The sequence below is a fragment of the Purpureocillium lilacinum genome, assembly GCF_023168085.1.
Source record: "Purpureocillium lilacinum CBS 284.36 DNA, scaffold_8, whole genome shotgun sequence".
Classification (NCBI taxonomy): domain Eukaryota; kingdom Fungi; phylum Ascomycota; class Sordariomycetes; order Hypocreales; family Ophiocordycipitaceae; genus Purpureocillium; species Purpureocillium lilacinum.
In genome coordinates, this window is record NW_027072118.1 from 1896456 (window position 1) to 1915178 (window position 18723).

Genomic DNA, 18723 nt, shown 5'->3' on the forward strand with positions numbered 1-18723 from the left:
CGACGAGGAGAGAAAAGTAGGGGGAAGATGGGCATCATGAAGTGAAAAGATGGAGCTGCAAGTCGCCAGGCGCCGCTCCAATCTCAAGCCGTGTTGGTCTTGGTGTGCTCGGGCCGTCGGGCCATCCTCCTGCGAAGCGCCGCCTAGGCACTTTGCGGTGGAAGAGGGCTGTCTGCCTCCCCGGGACCAGCAGTCAACGCGGCGCCATCGACCTTGTTGGCGGCAAGCTTGTCCATCCCCGAGACGCCGCTGTCCGACTCACCAAGCAGCCCCAGGCCGTTCAGTTTAACGGGCCCAGGGTCTTGCGCCTCGCGCTCGTCCTCGTTCGCCTCCTCGAGGTTCATCAGAGCTGGAGGGCGGTGGCGCATCTGCTTGGCCTTTGCGAGAGAGATGGTCTTCTGCTGGTAGGTGCTGGTGATTGGCTGCGTGTCGTCCCGGTCAATCGTCGCCTTCATCAACGCCGCCATCCAGAGACGCCCTTGTTGCAGGTTCGGCACGGCAAAGTAGTGCACCGTAGGCTTCGTGAAGTTGACAGCTCGAGAAAGACCGGCCCGTGGCGGGACCAGCTTGAAGATGAAGGTAGCGTCATCCCCTTTGTCGAGGCCGGAAGCGCCTTCCCCACCAACGGGTAACAGGCCAGGGCCACCTACGCCGGTAATTGTCGCGTGAAGACCCGTCAGTCTCTCGTTGTCAGCGGGAAGGACTCGATGGAACGAAATATCGATGAGCCCCTTCTCCTGCGTATCGTCCTCGGAATAGTAATAGGCCAGGCGGCGGCCCTTCAAAACGAAGAATCGGGGCTTCCACGTCGTCATGAGATTTGAGCTCTTCTTCTTCATCCAGCCATAATAGTCGGCGTCCTTTTTGGCCTCCGTGGGCGAGATGTTCTGCAGACCTCGGGTATAAGCGCTTGTTCCCTTCTTGCCCTTCTTACGGCTGGCCTTGCTGGCAATGCTGGGCGGCGTGGCCGTGGTGCTGGAGCCTTTGCCGGTGCCGGGAGATTCCAAGTCAAAACTGGGGCCTGCCGAGGGCGTGCTCGATCCCGTCCGGGCAGGGGAGTCCAGCGATGACTCCTTGGCCGACGTTTCTGACGTGTCCATCTCCTTGGATCTGTTGGTGAGCTTCTCTGATATGGCACGCATGCCGTGTCGTTTGGCCATCGGTTTGGGCACCATTGAAGACAGCCAGTCAGGCCCAAAACTATTCTGCTTCGTGGGAACAGGTGCTGCTTGTTGTTCAGAGACGGAGCCAGAGTCGAGATTGGTGACCGCAGGCGGTGGCGCGTCCTTGGCAGGGGGCACGGGCCGTACGGATTCGGCCGTGTTTGTTGACGCGGTCCTTCGATGCGGCGCCTGGATACCGTAATATTTCTGAACGGCCGAGGGGGGCGCCCCGTCATGAAAGTCGGCGCTACCAAACCTTGAGTGTCTTGAGAGTGCGGTGGCGCTGCGCACTCGTTGTTCTTCGGTATAGCTACCCTTCCTCGAGTGACTCACGCTGTCACGCTTCCTCAGGACGTTGCGCTTTCGACCATCTGCCTCGGTTCCAGAAAAGTAGCCCCGATCCAGATCGACGGCCGAGTCTTGCAACAGCTCAGGATTCGAACTAGTCACCGTGTCCGGGAGTCCGGCAGACGAAAGTGGCCGCGGCGATGGCTGCGCAGAAAGGGCCCCGCCAAGGGTCCAGTTGCGGTCAAACGACGGCTGTTTCTTATGCGCTCCGTCAGCACTGGTGCTGCTTCCGTTGGTGTTCAAAGCCGGCACGATGCTCGAGGTGGCGTTCGAAGAGTGGCGTCGAGACTGGTGAAGCTGCCTCACAGAAGCGGCAGACGGCCGCTTCGCGTGACCAGGACGTGTTGGGCTGTCGTGGCCGGAAGGAGGCGACACTGGAGCGGTGAAAGTTGTTGGGCTGGGCCTGGGCGTCTGCGATGAGGATAGCCGGCGGGTCTGCACCGACATCGGTCGAGCCGAGATGGAGTTGGTGAGCGTGCTGGTGCGACTCCTCATGCGCGCTGCGTCCTCTGAGCCCACTTCGCTGCCGTATGTTAAAGTCGTCCTCCGCGTAGAGTGGCTGTTGACTTCGTCTTGCAGCGCTTTGATCTTATGCCACGTTTTCAGGCGCCTGCCAACAGAGCCCAGGTCGAATGCCTTGATGAAGAGAGAGCTCTGGTCCATCCCCAGAAGCACCTCGCCCGAGATCTCTTGATCGCGAAAGACTTCGCAGTGGTGCTTCTCGACGCCGGCGGTGAACAGATGCTCGGCCACGTCGTCTGGGGACCAGGCTTCGACTTCGGTGCGGGTGTGGGCAGCGCCGTCTTCTTCTTCTTCCGTCTCCTCGCCCTGGATGTAAGACATCCTCGCATCGAGCGGGGCGCTGTATTCGCTACCTGAATCAGTGGCCGGGGCACGGAGAGCGCCATTGCTCGCCGGCGAACGCAGGTCGGTAATGTGCTCGTTGATGACGTTGAGAGTGTCGTTCAACACTTGGCTGTCCTGGCTTTGGTTGTTGAGCTTCCCGAGCCCGACGACGGGTGGAGGGGTGCTGTTGGCGCTTGTCGATTCCGATTTGATGGAGTTCAGCGGCAATGTAAGTGCTGCATCGTCTGGCTTGCCGACCGGGGGAGATGGCGATGGTTCAGATATATGAGTCGGTCTCGGGGATGCTCTGGCAACGCCGGTGGGGCCGGGATCGATGTGAGCCTCGGCGACGGGAGCAAGGGGTTTCGAGTGCGTGAACGCAGGCGCGGGTTTCGGTGCCGGTCGTGTGTACACTGAGATAGTCAGTCGGCCACCCGTCACTGGAGCGCCTCAAGAAAGGACAACAAACCTTCGGGAAAGAGGCCCGTGTTGCCATTGACGAGATGGCGGCCGAGGAACCAACCATCGCCGAACTCATCATCGCGCTCTATCAACTCGACCCGATCGCCTTTGGCCAGACTTAGTTCGTCGGAACTGCGGGCTTGAAAGTCATCTGCCCGTACGCATCGTCAGCGAATACCATCCCCCGCAGTCGGCGTCGCGTCAGTGTGCCACAAGGGACGAATCTGACGCGGCGCAGAGTGTCACGCAAGCAGCAAAGCAGGGATAGACTCACGGATGACTATCAAAGTCTCGCCGACTTCAGGCCGGGCCTGGGGTTCGTTCGGACCCCTCAGGGCCATGGTGCTGCCCGTGTCGGCGGGGGAGGAGGGCGCGCGGTTCTTGGAAGCGAGGTTGGCGTGGGGAGAGCAGTGATGCCAACGAGGCGGTCCAGTCGTCGAGTCGATGCCAGGCTGGCAGACGGGCGTCAAGGAGGGTCAGGTGGCTTTGGAATGCAATCGGCGACACGGAGTGCGGATGAGACACGGGATCGGCGGCGTGGGCGGGGGACGGATAGCCGTTGTTTGGGGGGTCCTTCGCCAGCGTGCGTTGTCTTGTTTTTTTATCACGAGAGTTGGAGCTCCTGGGAAAGGATAACGGCCGGCGCCATCGAGGCCAAAAAGCGTCTCTGTGTTGGATTCGGGAGGGGGCTGGACCGGGAGACCTGACGTCGCGCTCGGGGCAGCGGCTGCGCCTGCAGTGGAGCGTCGTCGAAGCACGGGTCGGAATGCGCGTCGTCGATGGGAAGAAGCTGGGCGATTGGGCTGCGGGCTTGTAGGGCGACGAGAGAGACGGGTGAGAGAGGCGTGCAAAACGTTAGTCGTGGTCGAAGTCGTAGGACGGACGAGGCGAGAAAGTGGGTGAAGATGGTAAAACGAGAGATGGTTGGGACGAAGACGGCTGCGGAGGCGCTGGGCGCGCTGGTTGCGATAGATTGGTCCAACTTAAACGTCTGGATGAATTTGGGTACCTTTCATATGACGGGAGGGACGCGGGCAGCCCGTGCCAGCCCAGAGGACTACAGTGCCCACTGCAGCGTGCCCGTTGGGTACAGCACTCTTCCAGGTTCCCTTGAGGTGGATACTCAGGTACCTGAGAAGCTATGGGCAGTGCGCGGCAACGAGGGGTACCGGCACTGGGCCGGCCGGCTGGTGGGTATACCTTCCACAGTATAGTAGCGCACCGACAGGCGTTGTCGGAACGCCTGAATGCAAGTTTTTAGCACCCTCCCTCACCCACCCACCCACCTGTGCGTGGACTGCCCGCCCGACTGACGGATGTGACGCTTCCAATGACCTTCCAATGACACTGGACGGACGGCCAGAGTGGGCTCCAGAGACGGGACCAGGCCAGACTCTCCCGGGCTAGCGACTCACGGGGACGCTGGGCCACATCGGGACTAGCGCCAGCTGCGTCCGCCGGTCTTGATCAGGGCCCGCTGTCTGGCAAGCGGGCAGGCGGGAACCTTCATTTTTTGTCACTTAATTCCACCTCGTTCAGTCCTGGGCCCGTGTGCTTCTGTTGGCCCTCGATGATGCGCAGATGCAGCAGGCCCGTCCCCTGAGCTTCCCGCCAGCTGCATCACGGCAATCATCGGCGTCGTCGCGGCCGCCGGCGTCCCCAGTGCCGTGCCCTCAATTGTCGGCCGATTGATGTCCTGCTCGCAGAGGCGGTCCCGTATGCGGCGTCGCAGGCGCCATGGCATCCCTCCGCGTGCCCGTCTCTCCACCGACGACCTCGTCGCCGCTCCACCCTCTGCCGACCGTGAGCGCGCTCGAGTCGCTGCCGGAAGAGCTGCTCGACATGATTATGAACGAGTTCTTGGACAATGTTTTCGGGCTCGGCGACGAGAAACGGCCAGTTGCCAAGGCACGCCGATTAGCATCCCGCGCCGCACTGCGAAGCTTGTGTATGGCATCGAGGGTGCTCAACAAGCACGCACGGCCCTGGTTATATCGTCACGTCGTGGTGGCGGACGGCCGTGATATGGCCCTCTTGCTCGGCACCCTCCTCGACAACCCGCGACTGGGCCTGTCGGTGCGGGGATTCGCGTGCCTTGCCGACGCGAATGCTGCATGCACGTCTGGCTTCCCGTTGCGGACAAACAGCGCCGGCGGCCTCGACTTCCGCCACTACCAGCCTTTGGCAGCTCTCGCCGACGTGATCGAGGCCGAGTACAAGCGCCTCCACTTGGAAGAAGAAAGGATTCCCTATCTCCTCCTGATGGACACGCTCATTGCCCTGCTCTGGCTGATGCCAGCCGCTGAGCGAGTCTGCTTCCCACTTCCGGCCGAACGGCGCCTGTTCCACCAGTCGCGCGCGGGTGCAGTTCTGCTGTCGCTCTTCTATAGCGACCGGCAGGTACCGCTCTTGCAGCACGTCACCGACGCCCAGCTTTGGCCTCATGGGCGTGCGCCTCACGATTACTTGGACTTGGGCCAATGCGGTCCAGTCTTGGGGGCGCTACCCAGACTAGAGAGACTCGAGCTGACTGACGACGATGGCGACTTTGGGGAATTTCCGGCTGCAGGCTCTCGTGTCGTGTACTCAGGGCCCATCAGACACCTCATTTTGCATCAGAGCTCCTGCACGCCATGCGACGTGTCCGACATCTGCGTTCGCCTCCCCGAACTGCAAACCCTGTCCGTCACGACGGACGCAGACGCTGCCACGTTCTCGTTGTATCCAGTGTGGGATGCCAATCACGGCCCAGGAGGGCTGCGGACCCCCAGCAATTGTCTTAACAACGGCCTCCCTCACCTCAAGGACACACTGACCAACTTGCATCTCCAGCTCGACTACAACTCACCTGTCGCTCCTCTGATTGGGCCGGCAGGGAAGCTCACATGCTTGCCTGCCTTGCCTGCACTCCGTGTGCTTTCCATCGGCGTACTCCAGCTATACACGTGGGAGGAGATGATGACGCTCGATTCGCATCGTAGCAGACTTGCCAACGTCTTGCCAGCATCGCTCACAAGATTTAGACTGCACATTGACAACTCCCTCCAAAACAGCCGCCAGAAGTCATGGTACGGTGTTCTCGTACAGATATTGGACGGCTTGGTGAGGGACGTGAAAGGTGGGCTGCCGCACCTGGGAACAATTGTCGTGCAGATTTCGTGTCCATTCCACGAGTTATACTACGACGAGTTTGCCGGGCTGATCACGGCCTTTTCTCAAGAGGGAGTGCGGTTTCGTTGCGAAACCGAATAATAGAGAACTTGCGAACTCCTATGTTTAGTGGCTCACATTTCCTGCTTCGTGACTCTTGCTTGTTGAGCAGAAGAGACTGGGCGTGCGACTTCCAACGATGGCATCTAGGGTAGACAACCAGGTCAGACCCTGACGACGTAGAGGCTGAAGCGCCGCAACGAGGCATGTTTGAACCCAATCGACGGCCTGTTCGTCCGGAACCGCCGCCGCCTGGACGGAGCGAGAGCGAACCTTTTATTATGTGCGGCGCCGTTGAGTTTGCTCGATGCAGCCACAACTGCCAGATGCGTCGGGCACGCATAACACGGTACAGTGGTTCCCCTTGTACAACGCAAGTCACGCCGGGCCACGGCGGGTACTGCCATGGTACCTCATCCGTACCTGGGTGAAAGACGGAACGCTGGAAGACAATAGACCACCACTCCCGCCTCAGTGTAACCCTGCGCGGCAAACAAAGAATGGCGGTATGGCTCGTGCGAGGTTCTGGAAGTGAGCGTCCTCTCGCCAAAATTTGTTGTTCAGGTTGCCTTGCAGGGGAACCGAAATGAGATATGCAGCCCGTCGGCCGCGACTACCGGCAGCGCGCGTCTGGCATGGCACGGCGCATACGTACTCTACCATCCCAAGTCAGCACATGTGGGAGGAAACGGGGGGAAGTACGGCAAGGCGACCAGGGACGAGAGAGAACAAGACGAGACTGGAGCCGTCTGGTGTCTGGTCCCAAGCGCGATCCTGCCTGTGAAAGACGGGCTGAACTGCAATCGCACTGGAGGCAGGTGCGACAGAGGCGGACCCTAGCCTATCGGTCGCTCTTGCCCTCACCGTGTGGCCGCTCCTGCCCTCGCATGTGGTCGCTCCTGCCCTCGCGTGTGGTCGACCTGGGGGATTGTTGAGGGTGTCGAGCATGTATTATGTACGCTGCACCAACAGCCTGACACCGCACGAGGGAGGCGCGACCGCGAGCCTCCAGGCTGGTGTCCGCGCTCCCCATCATCTACTGCAAGGTAGCCCGCACCGCCGATTAATGAGACTCCGTGCATTTCGGGCGTTGTGCGAGGTACCGGTGCTTGGCGCCGAGATGCAAAAAAAGTCGTCAAATCTGCCTGGCTGCCGGCAGGACGCGTTCTCCGTCCTTTGTATTTCCAAGAGCCAGCGCGTTTCATAATGCCGCGACGGTGAATTCGAATGTTCATCTCACTTCCGCACCCACACCAACGCGCGCATGTTGTGTGCCGCGCACTAACACCATATTTCATCCACACGACACCAACTCGGCAGCCTTCACCTCAACGGCACGACCAGTCGGGTGCAAGCCCCCCAGGGGACCTGGCCGCGGCCTCGACGCTCAACAAGTTGCCGCCCGTCAACGCGGCGGCCTCGCGTTGCTCCCCGGCGCCAGCGTGTGCCCGGCGACCTGTCTTGCAGCACGTATAAAGCAACTGCCTCTGCCAAGTATCTGGGGGGCCTGCGTCCGACTGCCGTATTTGCAGAGCCCGTTGGCAACCCCTGCCATAGCCACAGAGCCTGCCAGCCCAGCAACGCCCAAAACACGGGTCTTCCATGGGCTTAGTATTTGGTGGTGGTTCCCGTTACCAGAGCACTGCGGCCTGTTGTTCAGTGTGTGTGTGTGCCTGGGAGGCGGTGCGGTGCGGCTGGTCGCCTGACACCTTAGCCAACAGCAGCCCCCGTCAAGACTCATCAACACCAACCCACCTTTCTCCATCGCCATCACCAAAAAGCGCCCATTTGTCTGCGCAACCGCCTTCATGCCGCCGCCCAGGAACCCCCACCAGCGGGCTGAGGCGGCGGGCAAAAGAAACGCTCCAGGTACCGGCCGTCCCAGCCTGAATAGCATATCCAGCACCAACGAGACGTCATATGCCTTTCTCGGGGCGCGCCGTCCCTCGTGGATGACCAGCACGGACGAGGCCCCCATCCCGGCCTCCCGAAGAGTCAACGCGCACCGTCCTGTTTCTAGACCGGACCATGCTCCTGTCGATCCGGTTTCCGCGGTGCCTGTTGATGACCAGGAACCGAGCTGCGACATAAACAGTGCGCCGTCAGCTCACTCGCCACCCACCGTGGGCCCTCAGCAACAAGCCATGCGCCCCAATGTTCACCAGCAGCAGCATCTCACAGGCCCTTTGAGGTATGTTCCTTGCGTTCGCTCTGCCATAAGCATATCATTCCGATAGCCACCGAGTCTCGGATAGCTGTTCGTGGCCAAAATGCAACGCGTTCCTTCGCCGAGCAATGTTACCAAGCACGTCAAGCTCACCAAGGTCAAACCAGAGCTGCATCCTGCCTTCCCTCGCCGCTGCCCTCTGGAGAACCCAGTCCGATAGCCTCGGATGGTCTCATTGTACCAGTTGAACGGCCAAAGTCCCGCAGATCTCGTCCAGTGCACGTCTCAGCCGAGGCTCCCACCCCGCCGGCCACCACGCCGGCGGAAGCCCCGTTGCCGAACAGCAACCTAGTACAGGCAACTGAGCTGGCTGACCCGGCAGGTGTCGCCGACTCTGGTTCATGCCCGTCAACTCTGAGCGCCCCAGTGGCGACTGAGCAAGCCAGAGCCTACCCGCGGGAGGATCGTCAAGTTTATGAGCCAGCTCGTCCTGCTACAGATGCAGCATATATCTCGACAGCGCCACAGACCCTCCAGAACTCGGAAACTGCCAGTCGCCCACGGAAGCGAAGTCGCAACGACCAGAATCCCCCTAATCGCCCGCTCGGGATGGCAGCAGGTCCGCAGGCTTTCCGTCACTTCGCCAACAGCATCAATCAGTGGGTCCAAGCCGTCGGCGGCCCGCAATCCATGCCATCCTTCGAGAGATCCAGACTTGATGTCCTCAGCAGAGCTTGCGCTGTAGGCGATATGGCATTCCTGCTGCTCCACCAGGTGTACAGCATATGGTTCATACGGAGAGACATCGCACATGGCCTTCTGAGCCTGGATCCTGACACAATCGATGCCTCGTTCCGAATTCTCCCCGCTTCATTGGGGAGAAACGAGGACCTGCTCCCCGAAAGCAGGCAGTGGTTTACCGCGTTCCCGTTACCTGGTCTTGGCCTCCCTGGGAGGCATTATTCGCCTGTGATGGCACAAACCGTGCTAGGGATCACGAATTTTATCCAACACCTGGCATCCGAATGGGCCCCTATGCTGGCTGACGTTCAGCAGAGAGGGTACCCTGCGCTTGTCTGTGAAATGGGGTTTAAATTGCGATGCTACTCGCCCCTGCTACTGCGCTGTATCTTCTGCGGTCTCTGCCGCGGCATGGGCATACTCGCGTCGCCAGCGGTTATCGAACTCCGGAAGCTCTTTGATCTTGACTTCCACAACGAATACGAACTTCGCCCCTCGGCGGAGGAGCTTCCCGCGATACGACAGAGGGTTGCTCGTCAGTACTATCACCTGGTGCAACATATAAAGACTCACCCGGAGCGGTTCGGTAAGGTTCACTTGACTCCAAAGACGCCTCGCCCTAACGCAAGAGCGTGCAGGTCTATATCCCAGTGATCAGTCGCCTCAAGTCCCCAATCCCTCCGTGCCGCAAGCCGCCGTTCAGCCACAAGTCTGCGCCTGCGCCTCCTGTTTGTCTCTCCAGAGGGCCAATCAGTTCTCGGCTCAGGGAGGCTCGCAGCCTCCGATCTATCATGAAACCGGTGTGCCCGTAGCAGCGGCTCCGGTCTACGCCAACCCTCAACATGCTCCGCAGAGCGAAGTCTACTCACCGACAGCATTCCAGCCCCAGCAATCGGTTGTGGTTCCAAGTCATGGGCCGATCCAAGCAGTCAACTATGCGGCCCTCTCACAGAGCGCGAGGCAGACACCGATGGGAGTTGCGCAGCAGGCTCACTCGGGCCAGCTTCCAATGCAGCACCAACAGCAGACGCAGCCTCAACCACGTACAAGCCTACACACTGTGGTCCCTCTGGCTGCAGGCCAGTACCCTAGGAGCGAGTATGACGCGATATCGCTACAAAACGGTCTTCATCTTGCTCATCTGCGCAGCCCCCCTAGGACCCCACGAGCCTCGGACAGAAGCCAGTATTTCCAATACGTCAGCCACTTTGCCGTGGCACCAATGGAGGTGCTCCCGCGTCGAGGAATTCGGGTTCTAGAGTTCAACCTTACCGGCGCCGAGGCCGCCCTTGCGGTGTCTGCCGAGAAGGACCTACGACCTGTCTATTTCTCGAACGGATCTACGCGGTACCGGCTTCGTGCCTGCAAATTCAAACGAGACGCCGCGGGCGTGGATACCTCTGTGTGGGCTACACGTTCAACCTCCTGGCCGGCAACTATATTCCTCGAGTTTAACGGCGAGCCCGTCTTTCCTCGACGCCGACCGCATGCGCATACCGACCAGCCCATTGAGCTCACCGGCATGCTGCGTCCGGGTCTCAACCAAGTGCGGGTTAGCTTGCCCTCGACCGTGGGAAAGGGCCTGGAGGAGCCTTTTACGTTTTTGATGGCAGTCGAGGTGGTGACTACCTCGGAGTACACGACATTGTTGACTCAGGTGATCGAACGTCAGCATTTCAGCATCGAGGACACCAAGACAGAGTTGCGGCGGAGGCTGAAGGGAGCCGATTCTGACGACATCATCATCCAAGACAAGACCCTTCACATCGGCATCGCAGACCCCTTCAGTTCAAGTTTGTTTGCAATACCTGTTCGGGGCATCGACTGCAAACACCTCGAGTGTTTTGATTTGGAGATTTGGTTGCAGACACGGGAGGGAAAGCCTTCCAAGGTTGCAGGCGAACCCAGCCTGGTGGACGGTTGGAAGTGCCCCATATGCAGCCTCGATGCTCGGCCCGTGAGCTTGCGCGTGGATGATTATTTCGCCAACGTTCGCGCAAACATCATTGCGAGTGGAGTGGATGCTACAGAGGCGAAGAGTATCATTGTCGATAACAATGGCGATTGGACCTTGGTGAAGGAGTCGGACGACAAGAGAGGCAATGACCTGCCCGGTTCGCGGGCTCAAGAGATGCCTCATCCTGAACGCAACCGCCTGAAAGATCTCGCGGCCGAGTCTCCAATCATCTTGGATGACTGAGCAGAGCCGCCAACGCATTATCGCGGCGCACAGTTTCTGCCGGCCACTGTTGCATGGAGTTTCATGAATTCTCGAGCGATATGGGACAACACCACGTGTGGTTTGCCTTCCTAAGATGATGGCAACAGCGATTTTCAGGAGTATCGGGCAATAAGCAATGGCTTGGGGCGCAAGGTGGAATGAAACATGATACCCGGTCTACGAGGCGTTTGGTGCTTTGATCGGAATTCAACGAGGGAATTGGCCATTGGGAAAAGAATTGTACGGATAGTGCTACGCAACAAATGAAGCTGACGGCCAAGCCTGGCCAGTACCATTGATGACCTCACATCATTCGTAGGTGCTTCACACAGACACATATTGTTGAGATCGAGCCGAACTGTTTAACGGCGGCAGTTATGGACAGGGTAGATGCCTTCAGGCGACGCTAGGTAACGACAAGACTCATGGCGAAAATTTCGTGTGGGGTTGAAGTACCCAATATCCCGACCACGCTAAGGGTACGAGAGTTGTAACCCGCGCCAGCCGAAGCATCTATTCCTCCGACTCACACTTTCTGGCATTGGAGGACGACATATACCGGGACGACCGAACAGACACGTCCTGCGCCCCGGCCAGCAAAATGTGAACCTCATTCCATTGAAGGCTCGATACCATCGTCTTCCCTTCCCTTCCTCGGAGACTTTGCCCAGAGCGCCACCAAAGAGGCGTGCCCCAAAAACACCGGCTCCCCGTCTCTCTCTCTCCAAAGGGGACCGACCTCATGGCAGACCATCGATCGGTACGAGGGCAAAGCCCGCCGAGGCGGATGAGGGCGTGCATCCCGTGCTCCAGTGCGAAAGCGCGGTGCAACTTTCAAGAAGCGAACGTCGCGCGGCATCTCTGTGACAGGTAGGTCCAGTGGCCTTGCGTGTCTTTACGAAGTACGACTGCGCCCGCGTAGAATGCTGATGAGGCGGCGGCGACGGCTGTGCCAGGTGCGAGAAGCATGGCATCAAGTGCGTGGCCAAGTCCACGAGGAGCCTGCGGAAACCGAGGCAGATTAGGCCCTTGAACAGGTATGTTATATTGGGGACGGCGCATGGGCGAGTTCGGTAGGGAGGAGGACTGACGAGAGCTGTAATAGCCGCGTGTCGACGTTGGAGAGGCAGCTCGAGACATTGACTGCGGCCTTGGAGATTCACAATGGGAGCAGCTCATCGCAGGACGTTGGCGCGCCTCACCCAGAAAGCCGCGCCGCCCTTCTCGCCGCCGACCAAGCTGGCACCGTCCTAACGCCCGACTCGACATCATCAACGGACAACAGCCGCGACGGCCCGTCCCTCCACCGACACGAAGACACCAGGGAAGCACAGCCGCCTACCGTCGCGGTGCCGTCAGACGCCGTCCCCGTCTACGGCCTGACGTGGCCCCAGGCTGAGCGCATCCTCGACATCTTTCGCACCGAGTTCATGCCCAACTTCCCGTTCGTCATCGTCCAGCAGCACACCACCGCCAGGGCGCTTCTCGCGCAGAAGCCTTTCCTCTTCCGCGCGGTGATGCTCGCCGCGGCGCCGCTCCCGCCGCCGCGCCTGGCCAAGATGAAGCGCAACGTGATGGCGTACCTGGGGCAGCATGTGCTGGTCGAGGAGGAGCGCAAGCTGGACCTCTTGCAGGGGCTGTTGGTCTGCCTCGCGTGGTGAGTCTTGATACAGTGGCTTGCTTCCTCTTCACTCGCATAAGAGAGAGTGGGAGAGGGGAGGGTTTGAGAATTGTTTTGCTGATATACTTCTCTCAAGGGCCGACCTGCGCAGCTTGTATGACGAGCAGGTGACGAACCTGACGTACCTGGCGCTGGGGTATGCGCATAACCTGGGCATCACGAGGATGCCCGCGGCGCTGCTGCGCATGATTGGGATGGATGAGGCGCCCGAGGATGTGAGGCAGAGCAAGGACCACGCCATGTTGCGGCAGAACATGCACTCTACGGAAGAGCAGCGCGCGTATCTCGGATGCTACTGTCTGTTATCGGTGTAAGTTATGTTCTTCCTTCGTGCCCGCATGCGCTGACTTGACCAGCAACTCAACGCAGTTTGGGAGACAAAATGCGCTCAGAAGCCAATACATTGACCTCTGTGGCGACGCCCTCAAGCGCAACTGCCAGCATCCCCTGGACGCCTTCCTCGAGCGCACGGTGCGCCTCACGCAGATGGGCGAGAGAATATCAGAGGCGTTCGGCGCGGCCAACGACTGCGAGCGTGGTAAGCCTTACCTGTTCCTCCTCGAGGATCAGACCACGGCGTTTAGAGCCGAGCTCGACACCGTGGTGGATTCCCTCGCGCAGGAACTGGGGCGCGCCCGGGGTACTTATGCTCACGGAGTCGCCGGGCGCGACTTCGATAGCTGGGAGAAGGCGGCCGTGCTGCACTACAACTACCTCCTCGTGCGCCTGTACGAGCCGGCCACGCACCTGCGAGAGGTTCCCGCGGACAACGACGGCGACGGGTCCTCCACGGCCACATACCGCGCCTCATGCTTGGCCTCGTGCCTCGCCGCGGCCAAGGCCTACTTCGACGCGCTCTTCACGCTGCCGGCAGCGCACTACCTGCACCAGAGCGTCGCCGGCACGGAGCAGGTGACGTTCGTCATGGTGATTTCGACGCGGCTGCTGCTGCTGCGCGCGGCCCCCGGGTGGGACCGCTTCCGCGCGCGCGAGGCGCTCGACTTCGTGGTCGTGCTGGACCACCTGCTCGAGAGGGTGGAGGGGGCGGAGGCGGAGCGCCGGCGGGAGATGGAGGCGTTTGTGCGGGAGATGGGCGTGGGCGGCGTGACGGAGGAGGAGACGGCCGCGGAGGGGCGGCTCGTCGACACGGCGAGGAAGATGAGGTGGATACGAGGCTGGTTCGACAAGCGGGTGAAGGGGGACGACGACGAAAGGGCGGCGGCGGCGGCAGCAGGTGAGGCGTTGCCCGGGGAGGCGGAGGAGGTCGAGGAGATTGTGGTGGACCGGGGAGAGACTCTGGAGAGGGTCGTCGAGCAGGCCAAATTCATCGCCATGGGAGGAGGGTCATACTGGTTCGGCGGCCTGCTGCCGAACTCGGCGTGGAACTTTGACGATGTGGACATGTAGGAACTAACTTACACCTTGGTAGGTATCTTCGGAGTTGCCGAGTTGACGTTGCCGTTGGGCGACTTTAGCCTGTCAGCGTCATCGCAGCTGTGTTGTGAATGATGTAGTTTAAGAGAGAAGAGGCCTGCCTGCTGCGGACTAGCTCCCGGCGATAAAGAGTCTCTCAAGAAACCGGGCGCTTTTACGAATTATACGATCTGTTCGGCCACGCAGTTGCGGGCCTGGGGGGAGTCAATGGACTCTATGCAATGCCGTCGCCCGGCTTATATGACGTTGCCGCTAGATCGGCGCCGTCTTATTCCCTCACCCGGAACCCGGAAACCACAACTGGTTTACACGCAAGCCGCCATGTGTATAAGACATGCGGCCCCAAGACACGAGCCCAGCTCATGATGCATGACAGCAGCAACAACGCCGCATAGCCAGTCCGTCAATCAATCTACGATCAACTCTATCTTCCCATTTGCATGCAAGCCCAGCTCAAACCCCCTCTAGCCGCTCCAGCAGAAAGAGAACCCCAGCCGCCATGGCGCCCGCCCAGTCCACGCAGTACGAGGTCGCGCAGCACATGTACGCCGCCCGCGCCGACGACTACGACTCGTCGTGGCACCCCAGCTACACGGCGCGCTTCATGCAGCTCGCCGCGCCGCAGCCCGGCGAGCGCGTCCTGCTGCTCGCCTGCGGGACGGGCCTCGAGGCCGAGCACGCGGCGCCCCTCGTCGGCGAGAGCGGGCTCGTCGTCGGCGTCGACGCCACCGACTCGATGCTGGCCGTCTTCCGCGCCAAGCGCGACGCTGACCCCGTCCTCGCGGCGCGCACCTGTATCGTCCAGCACGACGTCACCAACCTGTCGGGATGCGCCGCCGTCGAGCCGGGGTCGTTTGACCTCATCGTGTGCTCCAACGCGTTCGTGCTCTTCAAGGACCCGGCCGCTGTGGTGCGCCACTGGAAGACGTACCTGCGCGACGGGGGCCGCATGGTCATTGACGTGACGCATGAGCGGAACCTCCGCCAGGGCCTGCTCATGGAGGTCGTCGCCGAGCGGCTGGGCGTGCCGTTCCCGTCGGACCGGCGGTGGATCACGTCGCGGGACTCGTTCCGCCGCGTGCTCGAGGGAGAGGGCCTGCGCGTGGACAGGGTGGAGGCACTGGAGAAGGTGTCGGGTAAAGGGACGATCTACCTGGGCGCGGAGGAGGCGGATGCGCAGTTTGACTTCATCACGGGCATGCCGCTGACGAGCGAGCTGGCGACGGACGAGTTCAAGCAGAAGGCGAGGCCGCTATTTAAAGAGGAGTGGAAGAAGGCTTCGGTGGACGGCAAATTGGAGGTCTGTGACATCTTGTACGTCTATGTCGCGCGTAAGGTCTAAGTATCATGGCTTCTATGACGAGAAAGACATCAATCATATCCTGGCCTTGGGGGGCGGCGACAGTCGCGGCTTGACCGGAATCTTGGGGTGGTCCCCCTCCAGCTTCAGGCCCGTGACGTTCTCCAGCTCCTCGACCGCCTCGTACGCCCTGCCGAGGTTCACCTTGAAGGTGTTGAACCCCTGCGCCTTGGCTTCTCTCAGATTCTCGCCAATGTCGTCGAAGAAGAGCACGTCGGCCGGCTTGATGCCGTCGGCCCAGCCAAGCTGCTTCCCACGCGGAGAGTCGGCGTTCTCTCTCGCAAACTTGTCCAGCGTGGCGACCGCGAGCTGGTACATCTTCGGGTCGGGCTTGCGGACGCCGACATGCGCCGAGGAGATGAAGACGTCAAACACCCGCCGCAACGGGTCGTTGAAGTAATCCGCCGAGTGCAGCTTGTGGCCCGGCGGGAAGATGATGGTGTTGCTCAGCGCGCCGAGCAGGTACTTGCCGCTCTTCTTAAGGTTCTCCAGCGCGGGCCACATCCACGGGTCTGGGGCGTGCGACTTGGTCATCATCTCGTCGAAGAGAAACTCGCCGTCCAGGGTGGGAACTGGGGGCAGCTCTGTCGGGAGCTTGGGGTTCTTGGACTGTTCCCGCTGGTAAAACTCCTTCCAGTGGTCGGCATTGTGAAGGTCACGGTTGAAGCCGTCGTAAAAGGCCTGGTCTACGGGGATGTCGCCCCTCTCAAGACGGTGCCAGAAGCCATTGGGCTTCGACTTGGAGATGGAGAAGTTGATCCATCCCGGAGGGACGCCTAGGCTGAGCTCATAGTCCAAGATGGCTTGGAAAGGTGAGACGACCTTGGGCGATGTTAGTGAGCGGCTCAGACAGATGGGAGCTGAGTGCCTCATCGACTTACACAGACGCCGCCAATGTCAAACAGCAGCACCTTGGGCTGCTTCCGCGTCGTCGCCATCTCGTCGTCTATAGCCTCCAGGATCTGGTCCACTGAAGGGTCTTCGAGACTGAACAGGGACATCGGCTTAGCTTTGGATGAAAGAGACGTTATGATGCCATCGCGGGAGGACGATGCAGTCAACAAGTAATGTTGGCTCGGGTCGCCCCGCCCCCATACCGCGGTACCTCGGCTGCCGGCCGGAGTGTGGCTGGCCTCAGTTTGAAATGGATCTCGTCCCGGTCGGCGTGCACGGACCCGCCTGGAGTTGGGAGAGGCGCGATAAGATAAGAATCCCCCAATTCCATGGTCATGTGATTCGTCCCCAACCCAGGTGCAGCACCCGGTGGGGCGCCCAGCCAGGGCCGCAGGGGTCGTTAGGGCTTGAAAATATCCCCCACCAAAATTTCCGTTTTGAAGTTTGACATCGCCAACTCCAGCATCTGCATCGTCCTTGAGCCGTCGCTGCACAACACCGTCACAATGGTAAGTTGAGGCCTATCCGGGTGAGCCCGCACGCGTCTGCGGGCTCCTCGCACACCTCTTCGGCAGAAATGCCAATCGCTCGTCGTTCGAGAGTCACCGCAAGTTGCTTCGGAATGGACGAGCAAGTCTGAAGCGCAAATTGCTGACTCGGGGGAAAATTGGCAGCCTTTCCACAAGTTGGTTAAGAACAGCGCGTACTTCAGGTGAGTTTTCCTCCAGTTCCCGTTTGGATCGCCGTCCCGGGCGACGAGTTCGAATTCTAACGAATTTCTTCGCAGCCGCTACCAGACGAAGTACAAGCGGAGACAGCAGGGCAAGACCGACTACTACGCCCGCAAGCGCCTCATCACCCAGGCCAAGAACAAGTACAATGCGCCCAAGTACCGCCTGGTCGTTCGTTTCACGAACAAGGACATCATCATGCAGATCGTGACCTCCGAGATCACCGGCGACAAGGTCTTCGCCTCTGCCTACGCCCACGAGCTCAAGGCCTACGGCATCACCCACGGCCTGACCAACTGGGCCGCCGCCTACGCCACCGGTCTGCTCATCGCCCGCCGTGTCCTGAACAAGCTCGGCCTCGACAAGGACTTCGTCGGCGTCGAGGAGGCCGACGGTGAGTTCACCCTCACCGAGGCCGCCGAGACCGACGACGGCGAGCGCCGCCCCTTCAAGGCCTTCCTCGACGTTGGTCTTGCCCGCACCTCCACCGGTGCCCGCGTCTTCGGCGCCATGAAGGGCGCCTCCGACGGCGGCATCCTGGTCCCCCACTCGGAGAAGCGATTCCCCGGCTACGACATGGAGACCAAGGAGCTCGACGCCGAGACCCTCCGCAAGTACATCTACGGCGGCCACGTTGCCGAGTACATGGAGACTCTGGCCGACGACGATGAGGAGCGCTACCAGAGCCAGTTCCAGAAGTACATCGACGACGACATGGAGGCCGAGGGTCTTGAGGACCTGTACACCGAGGCCCACCAGGCCATCCGCGAGGACCCCTGGAAGAAGGCTGAGAGCGACGCCCCCAAGAAGAGCAAGGACGAGTGGAAGGCCGAGTCCAAGAAGTTCCGCTCCCAGAAGCTGTCCAAGGCCGAGAAGCAGGAGCGCGTCCAGAAGAAGATCAAGGAGCTCCTGGCCGACGAGTAAAAGTGTCTTCTTGTTGGGATGTGCTGCGACGTTTAATGCAACGGCTTGGGTTCGGAGTTTTGAGAATGGGCATGGTCTGCATTCGGATTCAAAATTAAATGAATTAACAAGAACCTTAAGCCGCTATGCGTCATGAACAGTGCTGTGTTGCCAGATGTCGTAGATTCGAACTTGCTGCAACAGTGCTTCAAGGTCAGGATCGGCCATCGCGATGCCGCCTTGGGACAGGATGCAGGTCACGCGAGCGACGGCTATGTGAGCGGAGGTGGTGATCTGCTGCGCTACCCCGTACATGTCCTTACAGCTGGACGTCAGGCTCAGGGTATGTGCAGGCAAAAAAGACGGCTTTCAGCGGCTGCGGAATCGTCGGAACCGGCTATGTCTGGCCAGCGACCAGAACGAATCACCCCGTTCCGTTTCTCCAGAACTGTCTTACGTATATGACTGAAACTGTTGACTTGGTCCCATGTCGGTTCCGAACGCACTTTCGGGAACCCGTCTACGACTGGGGTTTTACCCCCGGGCTGCCAATGCGTCGGCG

The 18723-nt window shown here is 60.4% G+C and overlaps 7 protein-coding genes across 7 annotated transcripts; 5 read left to right on the top strand and 2 right to left on the bottom strand.

Moving 5' to 3' along the window:
• Positions 1-143: 143 nt before the first annotated feature.
• PLICBS_010310 (polar growth protein) lies at positions 144-3160 on the bottom strand (the record flags this gene model as incomplete). Its single annotated transcript, XM_018326588.2, has 3 exons — positions 144-2770; positions 2827-2970; positions 3094-3160. The coding sequence occupies 3 exons, from the start codon at positions 3158-3160 to the stop codon at positions 144-146; spliced, it is 2838 nt and encodes a 945-aa protein (XP_018174908.2).
• Positions 3161-4556: 1396 nt separating this feature from the next.
• PLICBS_010311 (uncharacterized protein) lies at positions 4557-6071 on the top strand (the record flags this gene model as incomplete). Its single annotated transcript, XM_018326587.1, has 1 exon — positions 4557-6071. The coding sequence occupies one exon, from the start codon at positions 4557-4559 to the stop codon at positions 6069-6071; it is 1515 nt and encodes a 504-aa protein (XP_018174907.1).
• Positions 6072-10159: 4088 nt separating this feature from the next.
• PLICBS_010312 (uncharacterized protein) lies at positions 10160-11137 on the top strand (the record flags this gene model as incomplete). Its single annotated transcript, XM_065601913.1, has 1 exon — positions 10160-11137. The coding sequence occupies one exon, from the start codon at positions 10160-10162 to the stop codon at positions 11135-11137; it is 978 nt and encodes a 325-aa protein (XP_065457985.1).
• A 763-nt stretch (positions 11138-11900) lies between these two features.
• On the top strand, positions 11901-14246 carry PLICBS_010313 (uncharacterized protein; the record flags this gene model as incomplete). Its single annotated transcript, XM_065601914.1, has 6 exons — positions 11901-11918; positions 11980-12028; positions 12093-12195; positions 12264-12815; positions 12916-13149; positions 13196-14246. The coding sequence occupies 6 exons, from the start codon at positions 11901-11903 to the stop codon at positions 14244-14246; spliced, it is 2007 nt and encodes a 668-aa protein (XP_065457986.1).
• A 526-nt stretch (positions 14247-14772) lies between these two features.
• Positions 14773-15615, top strand: PLICBS_010314 (uncharacterized protein; the record flags this gene model as incomplete). The annotated part of the gene is made up of 1 exon (XM_018326585.1): positions 14773-15615. The coding sequence occupies one exon, from the start codon at positions 14773-14775 to the stop codon at positions 15613-15615; it is 843 nt and encodes a 280-aa protein (XP_018174905.1).
• A 33-nt stretch (positions 15616-15648) lies between these two features.
• PLICBS_010315 (uncharacterized protein) lies at positions 15649-16634 on the bottom strand (the record flags this gene model as incomplete). Its single annotated transcript, XM_018326584.1, has 2 exons — positions 15649-16455; positions 16515-16634. The coding sequence occupies 2 exons, from the start codon at positions 16632-16634 to the stop codon at positions 15649-15651; spliced, it is 927 nt and encodes a 308-aa protein (XP_018174904.1).
• A 399-nt stretch (positions 16635-17033) lies between these two features.
• PLICBS_010316 (60S ribosomal protein uL18) lies at positions 17034-18182 on the top strand (the record flags this gene model as incomplete). Its single annotated transcript, XM_018326583.1, has 3 exons — positions 17034-17036; positions 17202-17239; positions 17315-18182. The coding sequence occupies 3 exons, from the start codon at positions 17034-17036 to the stop codon at positions 18180-18182; spliced, it is 909 nt and encodes a 302-aa protein (XP_018174903.1).
• Positions 18183-18723: the final 541 nt, after the last annotated feature.